Here is a 27,937-nt window from a genome sequence, read left to right as displayed (position 1 = left end):
TTTTTATTATAAAATTAAATTTATGATTAAAAAAGAACTAAAGAAATACTTTATAAAATATTAATATATGTATTATCATTATTATTATATATATTAATTATTTTTATATATTAAATAAAATAATATAAAATGTATTTATTTATAAAGTTCAAATATTTCAATAATGAATACCATTCTATGTAAGAGAAATTTCATATTCTTTTTAAATAGAAAATATTGAGATGACATATAATTTTTATTTTATATTTATTTTATAAATTAAATATAAATATAATATAATTTATCTCATTGGATATTGTTTTCATTAGATTTAACATCTAAGAATACCATAACTCATTAAAAACCGTATTTAGGATTTGCATTTCCTATTCAATAGCATGATATCATACCATATACATATCTTATTTCATCCTCTCCTAACCTATGTGCTTAGGTTCAACGAATATAAGGTAACATACAATAAAGGGTGACACATATTATTCGATAGGATGAAATAAGGATGAAAGTGAAGACAGGGTGAGATTTGTATTGGGGTGTTGCACGAATATAAGGTAACATACAATAAAGGGTGATATGATTAAGTTATTTGCATTTACGAATTTATTTTTTGTTTATTCTAAAGTATGAGTCACCTCATGTGTAGAGCCCGATTCCATATCTGTCTTATATGATGGGCCTAAGACACATATGACTCAATATCCAAAGGGTATGATCCCTAAGGCCTAGAAGATATAAGGTTGATGTATGTTAATAATTTTCATTGTAATTTTGAATAGATAGAACACGTTATCCCCCGCTTCCTATCACCAGAGAGATTTCAGAAAGGGTGGTTTCCCCTCTATAGCATTAGAAGATCCATACTTCTTCAACACCCACAATGGACTCAAGTTAGTTCAAATTCTGTATGTTCGCATTCAGTAAAACGTTCAAGTACAGTTTCTTTATATGATTTAACATGAGATTCCTATGTAGATTTTTTTTTTTTTTTTTTTTTGTGGACTCATAATGGCTAATTTAACAAATATTCCGAACATGGAACCTCTCTGCGATTCCTCATGCCTACTCTTCTCTCTCTGGTTTTCTTCAACTTTGAGAGAGAGAGAGTGAGGCTTGAGCAGTACTACCAATCGTAGGGATAAACCACGTTGTTTTACCTAGTATAAACATGAAGGCGGGCACAAATGTTAAATTTCGACAAAAAAAAAAAAGGGAAGCACATAAATTTTAAATTTTGATTAAAAGATGGGAAATATTAGGCCAAAAAGGAAAAACATGCGAACACCAGCCCTATCCAGCATGCCACTTTTAATAGGTCTTATTTTCGAGAAAATCTAAAAACGATTAGGTGGATTCCCAATATATATATATATATATATATATATATATATATATAATCTAATGGTTTATTTTTTTTGATATAATAAGTGTAGGATAAATATGAAAATACGTATCTATAATGAAATGTTTTTCTAAAAAAATATAAAAAGGATATTAAATAATATGTGTTATTCCGTATCGTAACGTTAGAATTATGCTTTAGGAGGGCAACAAATAAAAGAATTATTTGATGGGGAGAAAAATATGAAGAAACAATGGTATATAGTACACTGGAAAACATGTTGTTTCTCGGGTTCAAGACCCTATTATGATTTTCTTTTCTAAGGCGCATGAAGGTTGGCTAATTGACACACTTACCTAAAATCTCTATTAAAAAGAAATAAATTCATATGGGTGCACGAAATTCAGAAAATGTGAGTCAAATTAACCCTAAATGTGAGTCAAAATTACATTGAATTCTTGATATTAAATATATTCCAAGTTCCTTCTCTTTATTATGTAGCATGACATGACATAAACGATATTCAAAAATAGCCCTGCCATCCCATTATGCATATTTCTTTTTAACACCTTGATTGTGTGAAAAAAAAAAAAAAAAGTTTTGAATCAATCACCAAGTCCACAAATGTTCAGGCCTTACAGCAATATCTGATTTTCAGTTTCATGCATTCAACCATTTATAGATACAATAAGCTAAAACTACACCAGCAAACCCATAAATTTACAGCTTAAAACCCAATTCCATTCACAAATTTTTGTACTCTATCAATATGCCCAAAGCTGAAAGCCCTATCAAACACACAAAAAAAAATATTTGCCACAAATTTCTGCTAGGGTGCAAAGATTGGTTTTTGCTTCTTCTAAGATGGAAATTATTTGCTACAAATTTCTGGTAGGGGGCAAAGATTGATTTTTTCTTCTTTGTCGAAGACGGCATCATTCTTCATGGTTGGATTCTGAGTCCTGTGTTTGTGTCCCTGTTGTTGGGTTCTCAATCACTGAATCATGCGTTGGTTGGGTTGTTGTTGAGTCATGCATCCGTCTGGTTGTTGGACCCTCGATCGCGCGAGTCACTTGCTTTGCGTCTGAGTGAATGATATCTCGGACTGATTAAAAGCAAGAAAATAGATATTACAAAAAACAAAAATGGTAACAAAAGAAAAACTCTAATCATAGATATAGAATCAATCTGTTATTCATACACTAATGCATCTATTTTATATAGAAATGGCATGCTCCAAAAGATAGAAATCATGTCTTAGTTGATATAGTAACATATATTATAGGATTGTGTAATTAAAAATAAGTATGACAAAAGATATTAATTAAATAGAGCAGTATATTCAGAGTTGTTGAGAATGTAAAGTTGAATAGTGTGTTAAAGTGACATGATTCCTTCAATTATTTGGAGAAATATAAAGAATAATAACTGAAATTTCACATATTAAAGCAGTAATCCAGGGGCATACATAACCCCTGTGGGTTCACATCCATACCTCCTGCCAAAACCTTCATGGCAAATGTCCTTGCCAACTGGATTTCTGCTTGGTGTAGACTAATAAATTTAGCCTGCAAATCCACACTAACTATCAAAAATCTTGAAATTGCAATTCATAGAAGCATGGCAAAGCACAGGAGAAAGAATAGATCACCCAAATTTGAACCAATAAATGGAGTGGCATTAACGAATTCTTAGGAGATTATCCAACCTATGCCACTCAATATCCAAACATGTTACAACCAAGACATCCTGGTACACTGGGTATTTTAACACTGAAAAGCCCTTAGGTTTCCAGGATTCCTTATTTGTGGAAGAAAGTATAGGAGCAAAAAAAGGATTTGGCATGGCAAGTACACCATCATTCCTCAACCTGACACCTAGGGTTTTTGCTGATCTGAAGTAAATGATTTTCTTACCCTACCTAGTTCGAGCAGTATTGCCAAGGTAATCAGGGCTTAACAATCAATTTTCACCAGAATAACATCAAATGAAACCTGAGTCTTACCATTTCACCATATAAAAGCCCCATAATTTGATCAAGTTTAGCTTGATGCCTCAAAAGGAATGGACGCAGATGCCTCATGTACAAATGCCCTGCCCCCTGTTAAACAACAAGAAGTAGTCAGCCATAAAGCAACTAAGAAAACTTGAGAATTAGTCATGACATTGTACAAACCAATATTTTTTTATAGGTGACCTTGTCCAAACCAATTTTCTGAATCCAAAAAGGAATTAACTACAAATGAGAGAAATCCCCTTTTTAAAGTAGTTAAACAAGTGATTTTGTACAAATATCTTTCAGTGTTCCACCAAAGTCCCATGATTCATCAAACCATCTATAAGACAAAAAAAATTTCCAATCCATTCACAAATCAAATTAAAGCTCAAAGAATTTGCATATGAACTACAAAATTGGGAGACTTTAGAACAAAATTGCAGAATGTCAAAATTTCAAAGTATCTTCCTCAACCAGCAGATTACTTGCAAAAATAATTATTTGAATAACACAAAATGGAAAATAAGAATTTCCCTTGAGGCTTGGCTCAAGTGGCAAGGGATTAAAGTTGGGATGGGGAGACTCTCGGTTCGAGTCCTGGTAGGGACAAGAGAATTGTTAAAAGAAAAGAGAATGAGAACACAAAGCAGTGGAAACAGCGGTGTAGTTGAAATGCAAATGTTATATGCAGGACAAGAATTGAGTTCCCAGCGCCCGCCTGCCCCCCAGTTCCCCATCCCCACACCCCCCCCCCCCCCCCCCAGTATCCTGGCAGAGCTCCTCTTCCAATTATATTCCATTTCAGAAGGTTCCTACTTTGCAGATCATATCATTACAAAGCTTGAAAAACCATCTTTAGACCCTGTAAATGCATTGTAACTTGTGATTGTTTCCAAGTTTGAACTTCAACAGTTGGGTTTTTTTTTTTTTTCTTTCTTTTTCACATAAGAAGAAAGCTAAAAATATCTGAAGGATTTGATTACCCCAAACAAATAGTTCTCAAAGTAAACAGTTCAAATTTTAGTTATTCAGCTGAACCATAAATTAAGATCAACTCCATCTTACAGTCAAAGAGAGCCAGTTTACTCCTAAATATACCTAATCACAATGTAACACATGCAAGAAGAGTAACACCGTAACAGGTAAAATCCATACGCAAAGCATTCCGATAAAAGATGTAGCTCAAGCTTACATCAGTAGATGGAAGTTGAAGCCAAACAAGAAATGCAAACTTCATATGGTAGTAGAGTGGAAACCTGATGAAACAAAGCAAAAAGAGCATCCTGAGATTGCAATACTGCAGTAAACAAAATGTAGAAAGCCCAATTGACAATTCCTTTAATTATGCATGTAGTTAGAGGAAGAAATGAGCACATCAGAAAATTAAAGACAAACTATCCATAAATGTGCAAGCATGGATCACAAGAAGATAACATCTACACTATGAACAGTACACTTTCAAGCAGCATATTGATCTTGATGTGGTATCAAATCAGAAATTTCAAATCTTCGTGATTTTAGATAGCAGTAGTTCCATAGTAATCAAAAGTAGCAATAACTCTTATTTTTGTTGAAAAACTAATTTTCCTTAAAGTTTAAACTGCTAGAATTTGGGCCCCCAATGCATATATATCATACTCTACAACACCCTCCCTCATGTGCGGTCCCATACCCATACATGAAGAGAAACAGACCCATAGGAAAACATATCACAGACAACCTCCTTTGGGCTTGCACGTAACTCAATAAATAGGGAAATAAACGTGCAATGAGGTTTAAATTCATGACCTTCTATCAAACAAGGCTCTAATACCATGTTGGACACTAATTTTTCCACAAGTTTAAACTGTTAGGATTTAAGTCCACAATGCATATCATGCTCTCCAATAATTTTGTGATAATAAAAAAACTATATATCATTCAAAAGTATGAAATGTAAATGAATTTTGTGATAATCAAAAGAAATTAGATTCAAAATGAATATATAAATAAACTTACAAGTAAAAGAAATTTCAGAACAAAAATATAAATAAACCTACAGAAACCAACAAGGAAAATCTCCCCAGCCCATAGAGCAAATAAGGAGACTCCAAAGGATATGACATCCACATTCCACACTCTATGCAACCATCTTCCATTTCCCCAAAGGAATCAGGTGCTACCCACAATATGTCAAATCCTGGAAAACCAATTTAACCCAAAACCATACCCCTTCAAAAAATAATAATAATAATTAAATAAATAGAACAAGCTCTCTCCAGAAAAGATGAATAGGACCACTTCACTGACAATAAATATGAATTGTAAAAAGAACATTTCCCAACATCTACCTCCAAGATACACTCATGAAGCACAAATTGGTTCCATCATTTGTCATTTGTTGTAAACACCTAGTTTATGACTGGATAATCAGTCATCCATCCCCACATTTCTATTAGCACAATTATATATAAATCAGGAGCCATCCTACTGAAAAGAACTATCACTGCACCATATATCATCCCAAAACCTCCTTGAGTTTCCACCTCTGACAAGAAGCATAATGCCTTCCACAGGTAAATTACCTAAAAGATGAGTCGCCATTATAAACAGTTATAGGAAGCATGTACCTTCACTAGATCCCACCCAACATCTAGAAACCAGGATGTATCTATATTGCATTTCAGAGAAATCTCGTAAAAGAAAACAATTATATGGGAGAATCATTGGTCTAGGTTCCAGACAGTAACAGCTACACAGAACCATCTAGGAGGTAGAATCTGTATCCAATATTAGAAAAGAAGAAAATCTATGCCTTGGTGCAATGTAGACAGGATCTTCTGCAATAGAAGAAAAACTTCCACTGGGTGAGATTCATACAGATTACAGAAGAAGAAGAAAAAGATCTAAAGCCAAAAGCTTCTTGTTAGATAAAGTGTACTTTCCAGATTATACTCAAAGAAGCCTGTTTTGAAATTGGCTCCAAAACCTTTGGGCCATCCGAAAGAAAAAGAGAAGAAAAACAAGGATAGGGAGTGAAGCTAAGCTGTTGAGACCACCCCTTCAAGTAGGATGTGTATGTGCTTCCCAACATGAATAACTACTCATATCTTTGTAAGTAAAATAAATAATTTCCAATGTTGAAGACCCATATAGGCTGACACCAGCCTCAAAGCCAAACAAGAAGCATCTAATGTTGGAAATGAGCAATAATAAAGCAACAGAGACTGAGAGGAATAAACTTTGCAGTGCCACACACAGGGTAATTCAGCAAATCAACAAATGAAAACATGATAATTACAATCCAACTTCATCAAAATGTGTATGCCTAATAAAACATTAAAAAATGAAGGAACACAACAACCCCATACTGCAAAAGGCTTATTTCTTAAGAGGGGCATTGGAGACCCAATGCGGAGCATCATTTGGTCCAATGTTACCAAGGCAATAGCTAAATAAAATACTAGATTATGGTTGAAAATCATACCAGTAAAGAACTTTGTCTGCAAATGCTTCTGCAAGGCTAAAAGATCCATAGGCTGCAAACAAAGAGAAGGGTCAATAAAAGTCCAAAATGAGCAGATAATGCAATTAAGATAATGTATTTCCATAATGGGCCAGAGACAGCAGCCATGCCTAGGCCAACCCAGGTTCCTGGATGCAAAAAATTAGATGCTTCGTGATAGCACCTACATGAACACAGACATTGACCCTCTTCATTGGTTCTATTTCTATAATCATCCAATCTGGTTGGTATATGTATATGGAGAAAACTATATTCATTAAATGGTAACTTGGTGCTTACTTCAACTTCTACAAACTGACGATTAACAAAAAATTTCTTATACAAAAAAGGAGCATGATTTGAATAGACTTGCTTTGCTTTGAAGATGGAAGAGTTCAAACAAATCTCTTTTCGAAGGATCAAAAGGAGGTATGAAGCTAGTAGAACTGCAGAGTTCTACAGGTGCCTATTCCTAGATGGAACCACTTCAAATTCAGTGGTAAAATTTAACTTTGACGGATGCACTTGGAAATGTGGGTAGAGTATTTTGTTGGAGAACATATGGGTTACAGAAATTCTACAGAGACACAGGCACTTTAGGTAGTCTTGTGCAGTTGGAGATGTTAGGGAAGGGGACTCCTATATTATCATCAAATAGGCTTCAACTAACAGTGCAGGACCCGGGAAGTTAATCATACTATGAAAATGGTTGGGAGCCTTGCTTAATGCATATTATCCTTATGAGGATTCTGCAATCCAATAATGAACGTCCAGACCTTCATCCAAGAAGGGAACTGTGATGCTTGAAGAGTTTAGAAGGCATTCTCACCCTTAGGTATTGGTCCTTTTTCTAGAAGGATGTTCTCTTGTGTTTTGGCTTTTCCTTTTTGTAGTTTTCTTTAATAAAGAACAATGTTATCAAAGACGATTGCCTAGGTCGCCTAGGCCATCAGGCCAGACAAGGTAGATAAAAGTCGCCTTTTGAAAACCTAGGCAAGGCGACTTCAAAGAGGCAACGCCTAGGCAATCACCTTAGGATAAGGCACAAGGTATAAGATTAAACATACTTAGATTATAATTTCATTCAATCTAACAGTGGATTTTTTTTTTTTTGATAGATAAACGCACAGAAATATATTAAAAAGGGGCAAGAAAGGCGACCCAGAGTATACAGGGAGTATACAAGCATCACCTACAAAAACCGGAAACAAAAAAGACAAACCCTTACCAGACCTCAATAAGAACCCAACCAGTCCACAAAATTAAACAAAGAAAGGGGGCCTTCAACTATGGAAGAATTGACCCAAAATAAGAGATTACAAATGAAGGAATTTTTCAATCTTTGAAGTGATAGGACCTCATTTTCAAAAACTATCCTATTTCTTTCCTTCCATACCATCCAAAATAAGCAAAGAGGAGCTGCCCGCCAAACCTTACTATGCTTCTTATCCTTTAAGGGAGCATGCCAACCTAAAAGAGTGTCTCTAACCGAAAATGGGAGGACCCAATTAACACCAAATAAGGAGAACAAGAGGTCCCACAAAGTATAAGATAAAATATTATATTATCAATCATAGAGATAATAAGATGGAAGGTTATCAATCTAGTCTTGATGGAAGTAATGACAATTTTAATTTCAATAATGACTATAATGATGATGCCTAAAGGTTCTCTAGAATGTTCAATCTCTTATTTTGTTTTTTATTTTACTTTTTAGATGTTTGAAAAATTAGAATATACATTTAGATAGGATGAATATCTTTAAACAATATGATGTTTTTTATAATATGGGGTATAATATTTAACACTTTCAATAATTATTACTATTTTGTTAATTTTATAAGACATCGTGAGTGATGAAAAATTAATAGAGTTGATTGTTGAAGACAACACTTATATCGGTTGAATATTGAATAGGTAAATATATGTGTGTTTTTTATTGTCTTACTTTAGTTAGGCTATCGCCTTATTTTCCACCTTTCGCCTTAGGCTAAAAGGAGTCTTATCACCTTGATATCGCCTTTTGCTTTTGACAACACTAATAAAGAAGATTTTTCTTACTTCTTTCAATAAAGCTTTATGTTATACTGAATGAAAAAAAGGTTGATAATTTGGAAACCTAAAAAAAGATTAAAAGTTGTGTGTTTGGCAAACAATTTATATCCTAGAAAACAATAAAAACAATCCATTCCCTTACTCTCTTTCGAATAAAGCTTTATTTATACAAAAAAAGAGAGAGAGAGAGATTGATAATTTGGAAACCTAGAAAATAATTAAAAGTGTATAAAAAATTAAAATAATCCATTGCCCTTCCTCCCTCCCTCAATCTTCTCTTCCACCTCTCTTTTGAAACTACAAACATAGAAATACATTGACCATGCTAATTCAGGAATTGATTCCAACATGAAACAGCAAAAGAGCATGAATTCAGCAACTTAAGAAAAACGGATCAGCATACAATACTAAGAGAAAGTCAAAGAATATCATTAACCTGCCCAGTACACAAGCCACCTCTGTTGCTCGTTTTGATCTTTCTTCTCGATTGCTTTAAATGTAGAATAAACAGGAAAAACAATTCCCACGGAACAGCTGCAAGAGCAAAATATTAATGATGCATTCACAAATGAGTGATAGGTCTTATCTTGCTTTACTTTTTCATGAGAATTTGCTTTATAGACTAGGCTAAACATATCCCATGTTGCTTCGAGCAAGCAGGGCAATCAAAAGGTTTAAAGAGAAAAACGATGGAAAAGGCTAAGTTCCCATAAAAAATTATAAAACAATAAACCTACCATCATCCATACAAACAAATATTGAAATTAACAAAGCTCTAAGTATGTATTACTGTTTGTATCCTCTCTGTTGTTGTACTAACAAGTTATAGAATCAGTTTAAACAGAAAGGCTGCACACAAATCATCTCCATGATAACTTTAATCCTAATTAAAACTCACAAAGTACAAAAGGGCCCTTTATCTGTAAACAAACAACCTGAATTTAGAGTTTACCATGCCGTTCGGACCACAACGTTGGAACCAAGTGGACAAAGGAGCAACCGCAATCCAACCTGCATAGGTGGTAAATAATCTTCAAGTTTCACCATCTCAACATCATAAAAATTAAAAAGATACGTGAGACAACAAGGTTTTTTTTTCTAACAAATGGGTAAATAATAACAAAATTTATTCACTCTAACTGCATCGAAGGTCATCACTGTATCCAAATGGTACAGGTTAGCACTAATAAAATTCAAAAAGTAAACCATGCCAATCTTCAAATACTCTAAACAAATGGTTGCTGAAAAAAAAGGGGGGGAAAGATTAAAATAAAAAATGTAAAAGTTAGGTTCTTCAATATGTGCAACATGATAAACAAAAACCTCCACTCAAAAGGGAGAACACTACAGTCCTCCAGATTGGCTACGATGACCTCTTCCTTTATTGAAAATCAAAATCAAAACAACACAAGCCATCAACTTCAAAATTTTAACCTTTCCCTTTCCACAGTTTTCTCAACAACAAACGGAGGCCATACCGATCCACAATGTTAAACTCCAATTAAAACCCCAAGACCACAAATAGTTGTAAAAAAAATACTACTAACTAAATAATAATAATAATAATAATAATAATAATCAAGACGGATACCCACCCCAGACTTAACCTTCGTTTGGTTGCTGGGAAGGCGAAAGAAAATAAGCCAAAACGAAACAAATCAAATTTTCGATTTTATGTTTAAAGATGTTTTAGCGGAAAAGAAATTTATGCCAAATAGGGTTTCGATTCTCAAAATTGAAATTCTATTACTTTCCTACATATTGTAGGAAATCAAACAGACTCGGAGAGAAAGATTAAGATCGAAGGCTCTCACCTCGCTTGAGACATTGGATCCGAAAAGGGCCATAACGGGGATTTGCGAAGAAAACCCTAAAATTCCAGATTCACATTTTGAAGACGATGATTTCTCGTTTGAATAAAAAAGGATATGATCTCGTTACAGTACGGTTCCCAATAGTCGAGGATATCCAACTGTAAAGGAGTACGTGTCCACAAGAAAATTTGAATTTTGTTCCTTTTTCGCTTTATAGTAAGATCATTTTTCAATCCTTCTGTAACTAGCTTGTCATCGAAACACTAATCAACGTCGGGCTTGGGCCTGGTTCCAGGCCCATAAACCTTGTCCATATCGAATCCAAGGCCTGTTTGGTCTTCGCATCTTAAAATAAATAAATAAATAAATAAAGAACTTCAATTAGAAGCTTTATTTTAACTTATATGAAAATTTACTTTATACTTATTAAAAAAATTCAAATATACTAAAGTCAAAAACAAAAACTTAGTACAAACAAGGTCCAATTATCGGGTTTTGGAAGTTATTTCAAGTTAATACAATCTTAATAAATGCTTGATTTAAATATGTAGGATCGACTTCTAAAAAGTCAAAAGCTCTTTTATAAATTAAATAAGAGTCGTGTAGCTATTTAGTTCATTCTGTTTAAGAATGTATAGCTTAATGAAAAGCTTAATATGGAAGCCAGGAAAATATTAGCTCTCGTGTAAGCTTTCTTTTAGCTTATGTAAGAAGCTATTTTATGTTCAATACTTTATAATACGAAAAGATTAAGTTTCCACTTCAGCTTCAAGCTCAAGCTAAAGCCAAAAAGATGTTGTCCCAAACAAGGCTTTACTCTGCACTTGTCAAGTAGAAAGGTAGTAGCAATTAAGGGAATGATTACAGTCACTAGCACTACTACCTCAGTTTCTTCCTCAAAGCTACAGACCCACAAAAATATAGAATGGTTTATCATCATCATGGATTGAGCTGAGATTACCTCATAGCCAAAAAACAGAAAAGAGGGAAAGAAATGGCGTTGTTGCAGGCGAGGGAAAACTAAGAAGGCTGCAGTTTTGGTTTTGTAAGGACTTAGAAACTTTTATGTGGAGGATTAAAAATAATTGAGAGGCTGCTATTGGAAACTACTAGTCATCTCAAAAGGTTTAAGAGTTGTATGGAAATCAGTCTCACAATATATATCAAGCTAAGAGTTGTGGGTAAAAATCATCACCAACCTCTTTGTTGTTCCAAATGTTGCTGGTTCTTCGATTGTATTATCCCTTGAAACCGGCCATTCTTGATTATCTGTAGTCTGCACATAATGAAAAAACAAAAACCACGCGTTCTAGTTTGTGTATTTTAATCACCCAAAATTATGTTTCATTCTATGTGATGGTGATGATGCTGATAAGAATTGTAGATGATCAGCATGGTGGGATAACTTAACACTTGCAAATTCACTCTGGAAAAAGCAGCATAGTAGAGATGGAATTATACATGCACCAATTGAACTAGACGATGAAAGGTTGATTACTCATCTCTCCTCTGTGATAAAAGATCAGGATAAGGGATAATTCCTCTTGAGTGCTATGACTTTCATTCCTTCTGTTTGTCTTTGATCAAGCTGGTTTCCATTATTATCTTCTTCTCCAAATGCTCGCTTTCTGATAGAAGGAGGATCAATGGATGAGAGAAAATGGAGTTATGCAAAAATCATACCAACAGGGGAACCTAGATCACACTATCCCAGATAGCTTAGAAAAATAGCAGATCCATAAAAGCCATTTATGTTAAGCGAGGGTCCAAAAAGAAGAGACATGTAGACTTAACCAACATTACCAACTTAGAGACAATGGTGAGAATTGAACTTTAGAAAAGGCAAAACAAGGATATTTTCCCTGAAATCTCTCAAAATGTTAACTCAAGTAAATAGATATAATACGGTATTCCAAAGCAAAATAAGTTTCTTATATTACCGGTCTGTACAGACTGTGTGAATATTAATAGTCACTAAGGTGGTGTTTGTTTTTTTAACTTAATGTTGAATGCAATTTGCTTTCAAACTTTAGATTGTTTGTTTTTAACTTTTTTTTCAACTTATTTAGCTTTTTTGTTGAATGCTAAAAATAACTTTTTGAAACAACCAAAATACAATCTCAACACAACCTTCATCCTATTAATACTTAATACTGAATAGAAATAAAATAATAAAAAAAAACAAACAACTTAATACTTAATACTATTAAGTTGTATTTAGAGTTAAGTTGAATTAAGTTTTATTTATACTTAAGTCAAAGAAAAAAAAAACAAACACCACTTGAGTATATCCACCAGACTACATTATCATTTTTCAGAAGGGTAGAGAGGGCAAAATAGTGACCAAAATGAAGAAAACAGAATGGCTCAGTTCCAAAATCAGTTCACAGAGTAAATAGTAACGAAATAAATCTCATAATGCAATTCTGATGCAACTTCCCAAACTAAGAGGAAAACAAAAAATTTAAATAAAGAAGATGGTAGCAATCCATAATCCAACAGGAGAGACCACACAGGAGATGCAAGGACAGGTCAAAATCTCTGATGCTTAAATTCCTAGAATGTCTACTAAGTAGTGAATGAAAACTTGACACAAAAATTTCTTGTAAAATAAAATTGCAACCATACATGGTTTCTCTGGGTGAAAATGTTTGTTTATGTACAAATATTCAATACAAACGCTATGATGCAAAACCTTTTCCTCTTTGAACTATTGCATAAGGAAGAAGCAAAAGAAATTCTTAAGCAGATGCTTAGTATCTTGATCACCCACGTTGGGAATATATTTCACTGCAAAGAGAGAAAACAAGCAACACTACCATTTTCATATTTAGAATTGTGAGAGATATTTTATCTGGCTCAGTGGTGTGTACCTCCATAAATCAACAACGGTCCCACGGTTGCACCCTTCTAGCATAGCAAGCCTCCCTGACTGGATATCCACTTGGAACCTTAGATTAGAAAGTATCCTAAATCCTTTTATTTAGCAAACTGATATTCAGAATACCCTGTTAACAAACTATCCTTGTTTTAATTTTCTACCGGGCAGTATCATTTAGTTCTGCAGTCAAGATGAGTAAAATAGAATATATAGCCTCTGCACTTGAGTGAGAACTATCACCAGATGTGAAGATATGAACTCTGTTTTCCACATATACCCAACTGCAACCAGCAAACTTCTTGATCTCATTCTCTCTCATCTTCCTCCTTATTCTCCCCATCTCAACCCATTTCCCTTCTGCAGCATAGACATTAGCTAACTGCACATATCGAGCCCCATTATCACCTTCAATTCTCAATAGCTGCTCTTCTGCCTCTCTTGCTAGTTTTGTATTCCTGTTTATCCTGCAAGCATTCAAAATGCCCCAATATTACAGCATCTGGCTCTATAGGAATTCTTTTCATGAATGCTACTGCCTTCTCTAGTTGGTTAGCCCTCCCATACAAATCAATCATACATGCATAGTGATCAATTTCAGGCAATATATTGTAATCTTTCATGGAAGCAAAATACTTCTCCCCCAGTTCTACTAAACCACAGTGGCGGCAAGCTGATAGAAGTGCAACAAAGGTGACTGCATCAGGTCTAACACCTCTCTCCAACATTTCCTCAAATTTCTGGATAGCTTGATTCTCATGCCCGTGGTGTGCATACCCAGCTGTCATTATATTGTAAATGACTGCATCTCTGTTAGTAACTCTTTGGAAGATCTTTTCCGCATATTTTATATTCCCAGATTTTGAATACATATCAACCATAGCACTGAGCAACTTCTCATCTAGTTCAATCTCAATTCTTAGAACATAAGCATGAATCTGCTTTCCAGGATTAAGAGCAGCTTGTATTGCACATGCACCCAGTACACTGATGAGGATCAAAGCATCTGGAACCATTGCTTCCTTCACTCTGAACTCACTCAAAAGTTCAAACACAGCTTCACATTGCTGTGATTTGACATACCCAGTAAACAAAGCTGTCCATATGATAGAACTCTTCTCAGTTAAAGAATCAAAAAGCCTCCGAGCTTCTCCCATGTTGCCTTGAGAGGAATGCCCCACAATCATTGAAGTGATAGAAAAGGCATTCCCAGTCCCAATTGTCGCATAAACTAACTCTGCATACTTCAGATTACCACACTTGCAATAGACATCAACAAGGCCACTGCTTATGAATGGGTTGAAACCCAACTCATATTTCAAAACCCAACCATGCACTTCCTTCCCAAGCTTCAAACTCCTTAAACCAGCGCAAGCGCTTAAAAGACCCGCGATAGTGTGCTCATTCCATCTCACTTCATTCTCCTTCATATGAACAAACAACTTCAGTGCATCCTCCTCACAACCATTCTGAACATACCCTGAAATCAATGTGTTCCAAGACACCACATCATTCAACTCGAGGTCTCTCCAAAATAAATTCACCCCCATTTCCAACTCACCTTCTCTGCAACAAGCTGCCACCATTGCATTCTTTGAAACCAAATCAAGCACCCCAGCACATCCATCAAACACTTGGCATACTTCACGGAAACACCCACACTTGGAATACATGTCAACAAGAGAACTCACAGCAAACCCACTTAAATTGTTTGCAGTTTTCACCATATATGAGTGCAGTTGCTTCCCATAAGACTCCATGGATAACTTTGCGGACAAGTTAAGCATCCTTGTCAAAGAAAACTCATCAATTCGAGTTTCATCATTCAATGATTGCATTTCAATGAATAATTTAAGCGCATTAGTCTCATATCCATCAGTGTTTATATAACCCGATAACATTGAATTGTAAGTCACCAAATCTTTGCTTGGAGCAGAGTCAAATAGCTCCCGCGCTTGTTTCAGGTTCTGGGTTTTTATATAAGCCCAAATTATGGCATTCCAAGTGAAAACATTTCGCTCAGGCATTTCATCGAACAACTTATGGGCTTCTGCCAAAAGACCGTGTTTAGAGTACAGATGAATGAGTTGATTTGATGTGAAGACGGTGGATGTGATGCCCTTTTTTATGGCGTGGGCGTGAAATCGAAGCCCATCTTTGATTGACCTCATTTACGGTTACACATGAATATTCAAATTTTTATCCAGAGAAGATTAACTCTCCGTTTGGTTGTTGAGAAAATCCGGGAAAAAGAAAACAATGTTTCTTGTTTTAGAGCTGCCCACAGTGGGCTCTGCACGGTATGTAAGGTTACCATAAATATCATGGTCAATAGAACGAAAATTAAGACGTGTTAGAAAAAAAATAAAATAAATAAGTATTCTGTTTTTAAAAATAGAAATAAAATGTTTTCAGAAAGCAATTTTTAATTATTTTAGTTATTTCATTTGTTTTTCAACCATTATTTAAAAAAAAATTATAAAAATAATATATTTAAAAATATATAAAATAAGTTAAAAATATTTTAAGTTTTAATCAAAATTTTGTTTTACAAAAAATTATTTTAAAAAATATTTTTTAGAACTCTTTTTTTAAAACACTTACTAAATAAAGTATATCCGTACATTCCGTAGTGGATACTTTCCTTTAATATAAAACTATTATAAATCCGTGAAAAAAAATATTGGATAAGATGGAATGAAAATTTTGAAAAAAAATATAATTGGATAAAATTTAATCAAAATGTTTGAAAGAGTTAGAAAAAAAATGAAAGAAAGTTTTTTTTTTTTGATAAAAATAATGTATGTATGATAAAATTTATAATATTAAGTAGTATTATAATTAAGTTTGTTTTGGTTAGATTATTGAAATGCACCAAGAAAATAAAATAATATTAATAAAAATAGTTTTTTCATATTTGGTTTATATTTAAAATTTATTAGAAATTTATGTATTTTAAATTTATTTAATTTTTATATAATAGAAAAAATAAATAAAATGAGTTTGATAAAATATATAAAAGTAATTTATTTATTTTAAATTTATTTTTTATTTTTCACTTTTTTTCTTTTATTTTATGAGAACCGATTATAACCTTAGAAAAAATTTTAAGAAGTAACTCATCGTCTTAACAGTCAAATACAATCCAATCAATTAAAAAGTATTTAACTTTTTATGCCATTTGAGATGAGTTATTAAAGGTCTATTTAGTAACTATTTTTTAAAATAATTCTAAAAAATAATTTTTAAAAATTGTTCTTTTATTTTTGTAAAATAAAAATCTATTTTCCTTGTCATCTCTCACTACACACAAACCCTAACCTTAGTTTCACAAATCCCCATTCTCCCCTCCAATTGTCTAGCACTAACTTGATGAACATCTATAACGAATCACATTCATCTCTTTAACACCAAGCATATTGAGATTAACGATCATTTTGTTATTGACAACTTTCGAATTTGTAAGTATAAAAGATCAATTAACCAATATATTCACTTAACCCTTAAATAAAGAGATGCTTATTAAAATTATAAGGGTATTAGGGTTAATTAAAATATGATTAATCTTTCATGGATGTTTGTTCCCTTTTAACATTGTATTGAGTCAATAATATGCTTATATACCCTCATGAATTTAATTTTTATGCACAATTTGTATGGTTATTACATAAATTACTCATTAATGGCATCATTCATAGAATTGAGCTTGAAGTGGTGAATTTAACCACCCAAAATTAAAAATTCATTAGTCATGGTGCATCAAAGGATTAGGAATTTAATAACGTTTGATCTTGTGTTGACTTTACTAGTAGTCTAGTTTCTCAAGACTAAGACCTTTAAAGGTTCATCAACTATTTTCCATATTTCCTTTGTATTTCTTCTTAAGGTTTTTCTTTTCTAAGCACCATCCGATCATTAGTTTGCTCACTCTCCTTATTTATATGGCAGGGAGTGGGTCATTAAAAATAGTATCAAAATCAATCTTTAATCGAACGTGGACTTCTATTTGTTTAGCCCTACAAAAGATATCTATCAATTTGATCTTACAATCCTATAAAACGACAAAGATATCATGTCAGCATGAGGGTTGATCGTAATGTCTCACATTGCATGTCAATGTACAAACATAATGTCTTCATTTTGTCTCATAGAATTGTGAGACAAATACCAAAGTCAAATATCGACTTTGATACCATTTGTGATAATCCGCTCTCTCTCATGTAAATATTATCTATTTTAAGTCTAATGAACTCTTATGACTTTAAAACACATCTATATGATTAATATATATATATATATATATATATATATATATATATATATATATATATATATATCTTCTCATATCTAACGTGGGATATCACAATCATCCATATTCTCCTCATGTACACACAATGTATCTGTTGTATCCCATAGGATTATAGGGTCAAATAAATAAACATCTCTTATAAGGCAAAATAGATAAAGTATCAGACCATGATTTAAGATCAACTCTGATACAATTTATAATAATTAGCTCCCTCCTATGTAGATATTATCAATTTTAGGTCTAATAACCTCTCATGGTCTTAAAAAGCATGTACATAGTTAAAATGAACTCATGCATATATAATATTAAGAAATTATTTATCTATCCAATGTGAGATGAGATATCTCAATCACTCACTTCCCCTCAATTCAAGCATGATGTCTACATCATTTCCCACAAAAATTGCGAAGCCAAACAAACAGACACCATTTATAAGGCCAAACAAATATAGACTCACATCGTGTTGTAAGACAACTTTAATACCACTCTATCATATTTCAAGACCTACTTTAAGAACATGATGGTTATTTCACCCTTCAAACCTTAAAACTCAAAGTGCAAATCACTCAAACAAACATCTTAAAATTTGAATTATATATTCTGAATTTGATAATAGAAGAAACTTCAAACATCTTAAAGAAGTAAGGGGTCCTTAGTCCAGAGCCAATTACATATAACGTAAGAGAGCTAATTATTACAAATGATATATGAACTAATCTCAAGCTTTGGTATAAGATTTTGTTTCTCTAATCCCATAAAAGAAGTCTATTTTTTTATTCTATAAAAATGATTATGATATCTTATATTAAATAATGAAAAAAAGTTTATATAGATGTGTTTTAAAATTATGCGAGTCCATCGAACATAGAGCGGATAATATCTACATGTAATGAAACAAGTCATCTCATACGTCAACAAAAATAAATTAAAAAGTTACCTATTGGATACAAGCGAAAGGGAGAAAAAAAATGGTTTGGACCCATAAAAATGATTTTCAAAATTGCTTTACCATTTGAAAGTGGGTAAAAAAATTGATTTTATATATCATTAATCACCGTCAAGGAATGATTTTTTGTNTAAAAACAATCCATTCCCTTACTCTCTTTCGAATAAAGCTTTATTTATACAAAAAAAGAGAGAGAGAGAGATTGATAATTTGGAAACCTAGAAAATAATTAAAAGTGTATAAAAAATTAAAACAATCCATTGCCCTTCCTCCCTCCCTCAATCTTCTCTTCCACCTCTCTTTTGAAACTACAAACATAGAAATACATTGACCATGCTAATTCAGGAATTGATTCCAACATGAAACAGCAAAAGAGCATGAATTCAGCAACTTAAGAAAAACGGATCAGCATACAATACTAAGAGAAAGTCAAAGAATATCATTAACCTGCCCAGTACACAAGCCACCTCTGTTGCTCGTTTTGATCTTTCTTCTCAATTGCTTTAAATGTAGAATAAACAGGAAAAACAATTCCCACGGAACAGCTGCAAGAGCAAAATATTAATGATGCATTCACAAATGAGTGATAGGTCTTATCTTGCTTTACTTTTTCATGAGAATTTGCTTTATAGACTAGGCTAAACATATCCCATGTTGCTTCGAGCAAGCAGGGCAATCAAAAGGTTTAAAAGAAAAACGATGGAAAAGGCTAAGTTCCCATAAAAAATTATAAAACAATAAACCTACCATCATCCATACAAACAAATATTGAAATTAACAAAGCTCTAAGTATGTATTACTGTTTGTATCCTCTCTGTTGTTGTACTAACAAGTTATAGAATCAGTTTAAACAGAAAGGCTGCACACAAATCATCTCCATGATAACTTTAATCCTAATTAAAACTCACAAAGTACAAAAGGGCCCTTTATCTGTAAACAAACAACCTGAATTTAGAGTTTACCATGCCGTTCGGACCACAACATTGGAACCAAGTGGACAAAGGAGCAACCGCAATCCAACCTGCATAGGTGGTCAATAATCTTCAAGTTTCACCATCTCAACATCATAAAAATTAGAAAGATACGTGAGACAACAAGGTTTTTTTTCTAACAAATGGGTAAATAATAACAAAATTTATTCACTCTAACTGCATCGAAGGTCATCACTGTATCCAAATGGTACAGGTTAGCACTAATAAAATTCAAAAAGTAAACCATGCCAATCTTCAAATACTCTAAACAAATGGTTGCTGAAAAAAAAGGGGGGGAAAGATTAAAATAAAAAATGTAAAAGTTAGGTTCTTCAATATGTGCAACATGATAAACAAAAACCTCCACTCAAAAGGGAGAACACTACAGTCCTCCAGATTGGCTACGATGACCTCTTCCTTTATTGAAAATCAAAATCAAAACAACACAAGCCATCAACTTCAAAATTATAACCTTTCCTGTTCCACAGTTTTCTCAACAACAAACGGAGGCCATACCGATCCACAATGTTAAACTCCAATTAAAAACCCCAAGACCACAAATAGTTGTAAAAAAAAATACTACTAACTAAATAATAATAATAATAATAATAATAATCGAGACGGATACCCACCCCAGACTTAACCTTCGTTTGGTTGCTGGGAAGGCGAAAGAAAATAAGCCAAAACGAAACAAATCAAATTTTCGATTTTATGTTTAAAGATGTTTTAGCGGAAAAGAAATTTATGCCAAATAGGGTTTCGATTCTCAAAATTGAAATTCTATTACTTTCCTACATATTGTAGGAAATCAAACAGACTCGGAGAGAAAGATTAAGATCGAAGGCTCTCACCTCGCTTGAGACATTGGATCCGAAAAGGGCCATAACGGGGATTTGCGAAGAAAACCCTAAAATTCCAGATTCACATTTTGAAGACGATGATTTCTCGTTTGAATAAAAAAGGATATGATCTCGTTACAGTACGGTTCCCAATAGTCGAGGATATCCAACTGTAGAGGAGTACGTGTCCACAAGAAAATTTGAATTTTGTTCCTTTTTCGCTTTATAGTCGGATCATTTTTCAATCCTTCTGTAACTAGCTTGTCATCGAAACACTTATCAACGTCGGGTTTGGGCCTGGTTCCAGGCCCATAAACATTGTCCATATCGAATCCAAGGCCTGTTTGGACTTCGCATCTTAAAATAAATAAATAAAGAACTTCAATTAGAAGCTTTATTTTAACTTATATGAAAATTTACTTTATACTTATTAAAAAAATTCAAATATACTAAAGTCAAAAACAAAAACTTAGTACAAACAAGGTCCAATTATCGGGTTTTGGAAGTTATTTCAAGTTAATACAATCTTAATAAATGCTTGATTTAAATATGTAGGATCGACTTCTAAAAAGTCAAAAGCTCTTTTATAAATTAAATAAGAGTCGTATAGCTATTTAGGTCATTCTGTTTAAGAATGTATAGCTTAATGAAAAGCTTAATATGGAAGCCAAGAAAATATTAGCTCTCGTGTAAGCTTTCTTTTAGCTTATGTAAGAAGCTATTTTATGTTCAATACTTTATAATACGAAAAGATTAAGTTTCCACTTCAGCTTCAAGCTCAAGCTAAAGCCAAAAAGATGTTATCCCAAACAAGGCTTTACTCTGCACTTGTCAAGTAGAAAGGTAGTAGCAATTAAGGGAATGATTACTGTCACTAGCACTACTACCTCAGTTTCTTCCTCAAAGCTACAGACCCACAAAAATATAGAATGGTTTATCATCATCATGGATTGAGCTGAGATTACCTCATAACCAAAAAACAGAAAAGAGGGAAAGAAATGGCGTTATTGCAGGCGAGGGAAAACTAAGAAGGCTGCAGTTTTGGTTTTGTAAGGACTTAGAAACTTTTATGTGGAGGATTAAAAATAATTGAGAGGCTGCTATTGGAACTACTAGTCATCTCAGAAGGTTTAAGAGTTGTATGGAAATCAGTCTCACAATATATATCAAGCTAAGAGTTGTGTGATGAAAAATTTAAACCATAACCAGGATCTCATGAAAGACATCAAAGCATACAATAAAAATTAGGAATTAAGAAAAGCTGACCTTGATTAATCCCATAGAAAGCCATTCTTGTGTTCTTCTGATGTTCAAGGATGCATTCAACTCGTGGAGGAGAGAAACCATAGTTCAATTGGCTCTTCCCTTACAACACCCAAAATAACTGTGTGCTCTGAAAAGTTCGTTCATGCAGTACGTTCTCTTCTCAATCCCAAAGAGAAAAACATAACAGAATAGGATAGCCACCCTGCCTTTTTTCCCTTATATATATATATATATATATATATATATATATATATATATATATATATATATATATATATATATATATATATATAATTCATATATATATTACATATCACACATACACAGTTTGGACCACTTGACTTAATGGGTCAATCAAGTGAATTAGGATGAGCCCATAGAAATCAAGCAATAATGTGTCCAGCCCCATTATGGACCACAATGCATAAATTAAATTAACATTGATTTATGACATTATCAAATTGATTATGTAAGTCCACACATAAAAATTCCAACATTGTGGGTAAAAATCATCACCAACCTCTTTGTTGTTCCAAATGTTGCTGGTTCTTCGATTGTATTATCCCTTGAAACCTGTCGTTCTTGATTATTTGTAGTCTGCACATAATGAAAAAACAAAAACCATGCATTCTAGTTTGTGTATTTTAATCACCCAAAATTATGTTTCATTCAACGTGATGGTGATGATGCTGATAAGAATTGTAGATGATCAGCATGGTGGGATAATTTAACACTTGCAAATTCACTCTGGAAAAAGCAGCATGGTAGAGACGGAATTATACATGCACCGATTGAACTAGACGATGAAAGGTTGATTACTCATCTCTCCTCTGTGATAAAAGATCAGGATAAGGTTTCCTCTTGAGTGCTATGACTTTCATTCCTCCTGTTTGTCTTTGATCAAGCTGGTTTCCATTATTATCTTCTTCTCCAAATGCTCGCTTTCTGATAGAAGGAGGATCAATGGATGAGAGAAAATGGAGTTATGCAAAAATCATACCAACAGGGGAACCTAGATCACACTATCCCAGATAGCTTAGAAAAATAGCAGATCCATAAAAGCCATTTATGTTAAGCGAGGGTCCAAAAAGAAGAGACACGTAGACGTAACCAACATTACCAACTTAGAGACAATGGTGAGAATTGAAATTTAGAAAAGGTAAAACAAGGATATTTTCCCTGAAATCTCTCAAAATGTTAACTCAAGTAAATAGATATAATACGGTATTCCAAAGCAAAATAAGTTTCTTATATTGCCAGTCTGTACAGAATATGTGAATATTAATGGTCACTAAGGTGGTGTTTGTTTTTTTAACTTAATGTTGAATGCAATTTGCTTTCAAACTTTAGATTGTTTGTTTTTAACTTTTTTTTCAACTTATTTAGCTTTTTTGTTGAATGCTAAAAATAACTTTTTGAAACAATTAAAATACAATCTCAACACAACCTTCATCCTATTAATACTTAATACTAAATAGAAATAAAATAATAAAAAAAACAAACGACTTAATACTTAATACTATTAAGTTGTATTTAGAGTTAAGTTAAATTAAGTTTTATTTATACTTAAGTCAAAGAAAAAAAAAACAAACACCACTTGAGTATATCCACCAGACTACATTATCATTTTTCAGAAGGGTAGAGAGGGCAAAATAGTGACCAAAATGAAGAAAACAGAAAGGCTCAGTTCCAAAATCAGTTCACAGAGTAAATAGCAACGAAATAAATGTCATAATGCAATTCTGATGCAACTTCCCAAACTAAGAGGAAAACAAAAAATTTAAATAAAGAAGATGGTAGCAATCCATAATCCAACAGAAGAGACCACACAGGAGATGCAAGGACAGGTCAAAATCTCTGATGCTTAAATTCCTAGAATGTCTACTAAGTAGTGAATGAAAACTTGAGACAAAAATTTCTTGTAAAATAAAATTGCAACCATACATGGTTTCTCTGGGTGAAAATGTTTGTTTGTGTACAAATATTCAATACAAACGCTATGATGCAAAACCTTTTCCTCTTTGAACTATTGCATAAGGAAGAAGCAAAAGAAATTCTTAAGCAGATGCTTAGTATCTTGATCATCCAAATTGGGAATATATTTCACTGCAAAGAGAGAAAACAAGCAACACTACCATTTTCATATTTAGAATTGTGAGAGAAATTTTATCTGGCTCAGTGGTGTGTACCTCCATAAATCAACAACAGTCCCACAGTTGCAACCTTCTAGCATAGCAAGCCTCCCTGACTGAATATCCACTTGGAACCTTAGTTTAGAAAGTATCCTACATCCTTCTATTTAGCAAACTGATATTCAGAATACCCTGTTAACAAACCATCCTGGTTTTAATTTTCTACCGGGCAGTATCATTTAGTTCTGCAGTCAAGATGAGTAAAATAGAATATATAGCCTCTGCACTTGAGTGAGAACTATCACCAGATGTGAAGATATGAACTCTGTTTTCCACATATACCCAACTGCAACCAGCAAACTTCTTGGTCTCATTCTCTCTCATCTTCCTCCTTATTCTCCCCATCTCAACCCATTTCCCTTCTGCAGCATAGACATTAGCTAATTGCACATATCGAGCCCCATTATCACCTTCAATTCTCAATATCTTCTCTTCTGCCTCTCTTGCTAGTTTTGTATTCCTGTTTATCCTGCAAGCATTCAAAAATGCCCCCAATATTACAGCATCTGGCTCTATAGGAATTCTTTTCATGAATGCTACTGCCTTCTCTAGTTGGTTAGCCCTCCCATACAAATCAATCATACATGCATAGTGATCAATTTCAGGCAATATATTGTAATCTGTCATGGAAGCAAAATATTTCTCCCCTAGTTCTACTAAACCACAGTGGCGGCAAGCTGATAGAAGTGCAACAAAGGTGACTGCATCAGGTCTAACACCTCTCTCCAACATTTCCTCAAATTGCTGGATAGCTTGATTCTCATGCCCATGGTGTGCATACCCAGCTGTCATTATATTGTAAATGACTGCATCTCTGTTAGTAACTCTTTGGAAGATCTTTTCTGCATATTTTATATTCCCAGATTTTGAATACATATCAACCATAGCACTGACCAACTTCTCATCTAGTTCAATCCCAATTCTTAGAACATAAGCATGAATCTGCTTTCCAGGATTAAGAGCAGCTTGTATTGCACATGCACCCAGTACACTGATGAGGATCAAAGCATCTGGAACCATTGCTTCCTTCACTCTGAACTCACTCAAAAGTTCAAACACAGCTTCACATCGCTGTGATTTGACATACCCAGTAAACAAAGCTGTCCAGACGATAGAACTCTTCTCAGTTAAAGAATCAAAAAGTCTCCGAGCTTCTCCCATGTTGCCTTGAGAGGAATGCCCCACAATCATTGAAGTGATAGAAAAGGCATTCCCAGTCCCAATTGTCGCATAAACTAACTCTGCATACTTCATATTACCACACTTGCAATAGACATCAACAAGGCCACTGCTTATGAATGGGTTGAAACCCAACTCATATTTCAAAACCCAACCATGCACTTCCTTCCCAAGCTTCAAACTCCTTAAACCAGCACAAGCGCTTAAAAGACCCGCGATAGTGTGCTCATTCCATCTCACTTCATTCTCCTCCATATGAACAAACAACTTCAGTGCATCCTCCTCACAACCATTCTGAACATACCCTGAAATCAATGTGTTCCAAGACACCACATCATTCAACTCCAGGTCTCTCCAAAATAAATTCACCCCCATTTCCAACTCACCTTCTCTGCAACAAGCTGCCACCATTGCATTCTTTGAAACCAAATCAAGCACCCCAGCACATCCATCAAACACTTGGCATACTTCACGGAAACACCCACACTTGGAATACATGTCAATAAGAGAGCTCACAGCAAACCCACTTAAATTGTTTGCAGTTTTCACCATATATGAGTGCAGTTGCTTCCCATAAGACTCCATGGATAACTTTGCGGACAAGTTAAGCATCCTTGTCAAAGAAAACTCATCAATTCGAGTTTCATCATTCAATGATTGCATTTCAATGAATAATTTAAGCGCATTAGTCTCATATCCATCAGTGTTTATATAACCCGATAACATTGAATTGTAAGTTACCAAATCTTTGCTTGAAGCAGAGTCAAATAGCTCCCGCGCTTGTTTCAAGTTCTGGGTTTTTATATAAGCCCAAATTATGGCATTCCAAGTGAAAACATTTCGCTCAGGCATTTCATCGAACAACTTATGGGCTTCTGCCAAAAGACCGTGTTTGGAGTACAGATGAATGAGTTGATTTGATGTGAAGACGGTGGATGTGATGCCGTTTTTTATGGCGTGGGCGTGAAATCGAAACCCATCTTTGATTGACCTCATTTGCAGTTACACATGAATATTCAAATTTTTATCCAGAGAAAATCAACTCTCCGTTTGGTTGTTGAGAAAATCCGGGAAAAAGAAAACAATGTTTCTTGTTTTAGAGCTGCCCACAGTGGGCTCTGCACGGTATGTAAGGTTACCATAAATATCATGGTCATTATAACGAAAATTAAGACGTGTTAGAAAACAAAAAAACAAAAAAAAAGTATTCTGGTTTTAAAAATAGAAATAAAATGTTTCAGAAAACAATTTTTAATTATTTTTAGTTATTTCATTTATTTTTCAACAACCATTTAAAAACATATAAAATAAATTAAAAATATTTTAAGTTTTTAATCATATTTTTGTTTTATAAAAAATTATAAAATTATTTTTTTTTTAAATATTTTTTTAGAACTCTTTTTTTAAAAACACTTACTAAATAAAGTATATCCGTACATTCGTAGTGGATACTTTTGAATATAAAACTATTATAAATCCGTGAAAAAAAATATTGGATAAGAAGGAATGAAGATTTTGAAAAAAATTATAATTGGATAAAATTTAATCAAAATGTTTAAAAGAGTTAGAAAAAAAATGAAAGAAAGTTTTTTTTTTTGATAAAAATAATGTATGTATCATAAAATAATATTATAATTAAGCTTGTTTTGATTAGATTATTGAAATGCACCGAGAAAAGAAAAGAATATTAATAAAAATAGTTGTTTTCACATTTGATTTATAGTTAAAATTAATTAGAAATTTATGTATTTTAAAATTATTTAATTTTTATATAATAAGAAAAAATAAATAAAATGAGTTTAATAATATTATAAAAGTAATTTAGTTATTTTAAATATTTTTTCTTTTATTTTATTTCTCTCACATTTTATGAGCTAAAAAGTAACTCATGGTCTTAACAATCAAAATACAATTCAATCAATTAAAAGTATTTAACTTTTTATGCCATTTGAGATTAGTTATTAAGGGTATGTTTAATAACTGTTTTTTAAAATAATTCTAAAAAATAGTTTTTAAAAATGTTTTTTTATTTTTTATAGAATAAAAATCTATTTGAAAATCTAAATATTTTTAACCTATTTTTAAATATGTTTTAAAAATAATTTAATTTTAAATATCTAATATTTTATTTTTAATCATTTTATATATTTGTATAATTATTTCTAAAAATAACTCTAAAAAAATAAGTAAAAATAATAAATAAAAAATAACTAAAAGATATTCTTTAAAAGCATTGTGTTTTTGTTTTTAAGATAAAAATAATAATAATAATAATTTTTTATTATCAATTGTGTTTTCTATGTCTTTTGTTCTAAAGAACAAAAAATTCTTCTCAAAATCAATTCCCAAACATGTCATAATAGTTTCCCAAAATACCTTCTCACTTTCTAAATAACCTTGTCACATCTTTTGCCACGTGGATTTGTGCCACATCAACAAAAAAAACCATATTATTCCTTGTCATCTCTCACTACACACAAACCCTAACCTTAGTTTCATAAATTCTCATTCTCTCCTCGAATTGTCTAGCATTAGTTTAACAAACATCTATAACGAATCACATGCAACTCTTTAACACCAAGCATATTGAGATTAACGATCACTTTCTTATAGACAACTTAAGAATTTATAAGTATAAAAGATCAATTAACCGATATATTCACTTAACC

The 27,937-nt window shown here is 32.9% G+C and overlaps 2 protein-coding genes across 7 annotated transcripts; both read right to left on the bottom strand.

Annotated features, from left to right (window-relative positions):
• Nucleotides 1–1,923: 1,923 nt before the first annotated feature.
• Nucleotides 1,924–15,752, bottom strand: LOC117911160 (HVA22-like protein k). Of its 2 annotated transcripts, none has more exons than XM_034825386.1 (8): nt 14,220–15,752; nt 9,827–9,885; nt 9,311–9,408; nt 6,802–6,853; nt 4,528–4,591; nt 3,345–3,440; nt 2,835–2,907; nt 1,924–2,444 (listed from the first exon to the last, which is right to left on the bottom strand). In XM_034825386.1, the coding sequence occupies exons 1-8, from the start codon at nt 15,735–15,737 to the stop codon at nt 2,275–2,277; spliced, it is 2,130 nt and encodes a 709-aa protein (XP_034681277.1). In that variant the 5' UTR covers nt 15,738–15,752; the 3' UTR covers nt 1,924–2,274. The 2 variants fall into 2 exon arrangements, with proteins under 2 accessions (XP_034681277.1, XP_034681276.1); XM_034825385.1 differs by lacking the exon at nt 14,220–15,752 and adding an exon at nt 10,689–10,867.
• Nucleotides 11,888–26,372, bottom strand: LOC117911159 (putative pentatricopeptide repeat-containing protein At3g18840). Of its 5 annotated transcripts, XM_034825382.1 has the most exons (7): nt 24,087–26,372; nt 22,680–22,842; nt 22,418–22,494; nt 21,898–22,024; nt 20,644–20,988; nt 19,784–19,842; nt 18,984–19,366 (listed from the first exon to the last, which is right to left on the bottom strand). In XM_034825382.1, exon 1 carries the CDS (start codon nt 26,262–26,264, stop codon nt 24,252–24,254), a length of 2,013 nt encoding a protein of 670 aa, XP_034681273.1. In that variant the 5' UTR covers nt 26,265–26,372; the 3' UTR covers nt 18,984–19,366; nt 19,784–19,842; nt 20,644–20,988; nt 21,898–22,024; nt 22,418–22,494; nt 22,680–22,842; nt 24,087–24,251. The 5 variants fall into 5 exon arrangements, with proteins under 5 accessions (XP_034681275.1, XP_034681274.1, XP_034681269.1 ...); XM_034825383.1 differs by having other exon boundaries at nt 18,976–19,366; nt 19,767–19,842; nt 22,418–22,842; XM_034825378.1 differs by having other exon boundaries at nt 18,982–19,366; nt 22,418–22,842.
• Nucleotides 26,373–27,937: the final 1,565 nt, after the last annotated feature.

This window comes from Vitis riparia, chromosome 3, assembly GCF_004353265.1.
Source record: "Vitis riparia cultivar Riparia Gloire de Montpellier isolate 1030 chromosome 3, EGFV_Vit.rip_1.0, whole genome shotgun sequence".
NCBI classification, from domain to species: Eukaryota; Viridiplantae; Streptophyta; class Magnoliopsida; order Vitales; family Vitaceae; genus Vitis; species Vitis riparia.
Note: the sequence above shows the minus strand (reverse complement) of the source record. Positions and strands in the feature narration are given on the sequence as shown.

Bases quoted from the DNA above. Each gene is read 5' to 3' on its own strand.
- LOC117911159 (XM_034825384.1), bottom strand. From the start codon at position 26,264: ATGAGGTCAATCAAAGATGGGTTTCGATTTCACGCCCACGCCATAAAA.
- LOC117911160 (XM_034825386.1), bottom strand. From the start codon at position 15,737: ATGAGGTCAATCAAAGATGGGCTTCGATTTCACGCCCACGCCATAAAA. The intron at 9,886-14,219 runs GTAGAACTGGGG...CCACCTATGCAG, and splicing joins CTTGCCGCCACTGTGGTTTA to GTTGGATTGCGGTTGCTCCT. The intron at 9,409-9,826 runs GTAAACTCTAAA...TTGCTCTTGCAG, and splicing joins GTTGTGGTCCGAACGGCATG to CTGTTCCGTGGGAATTGTTT.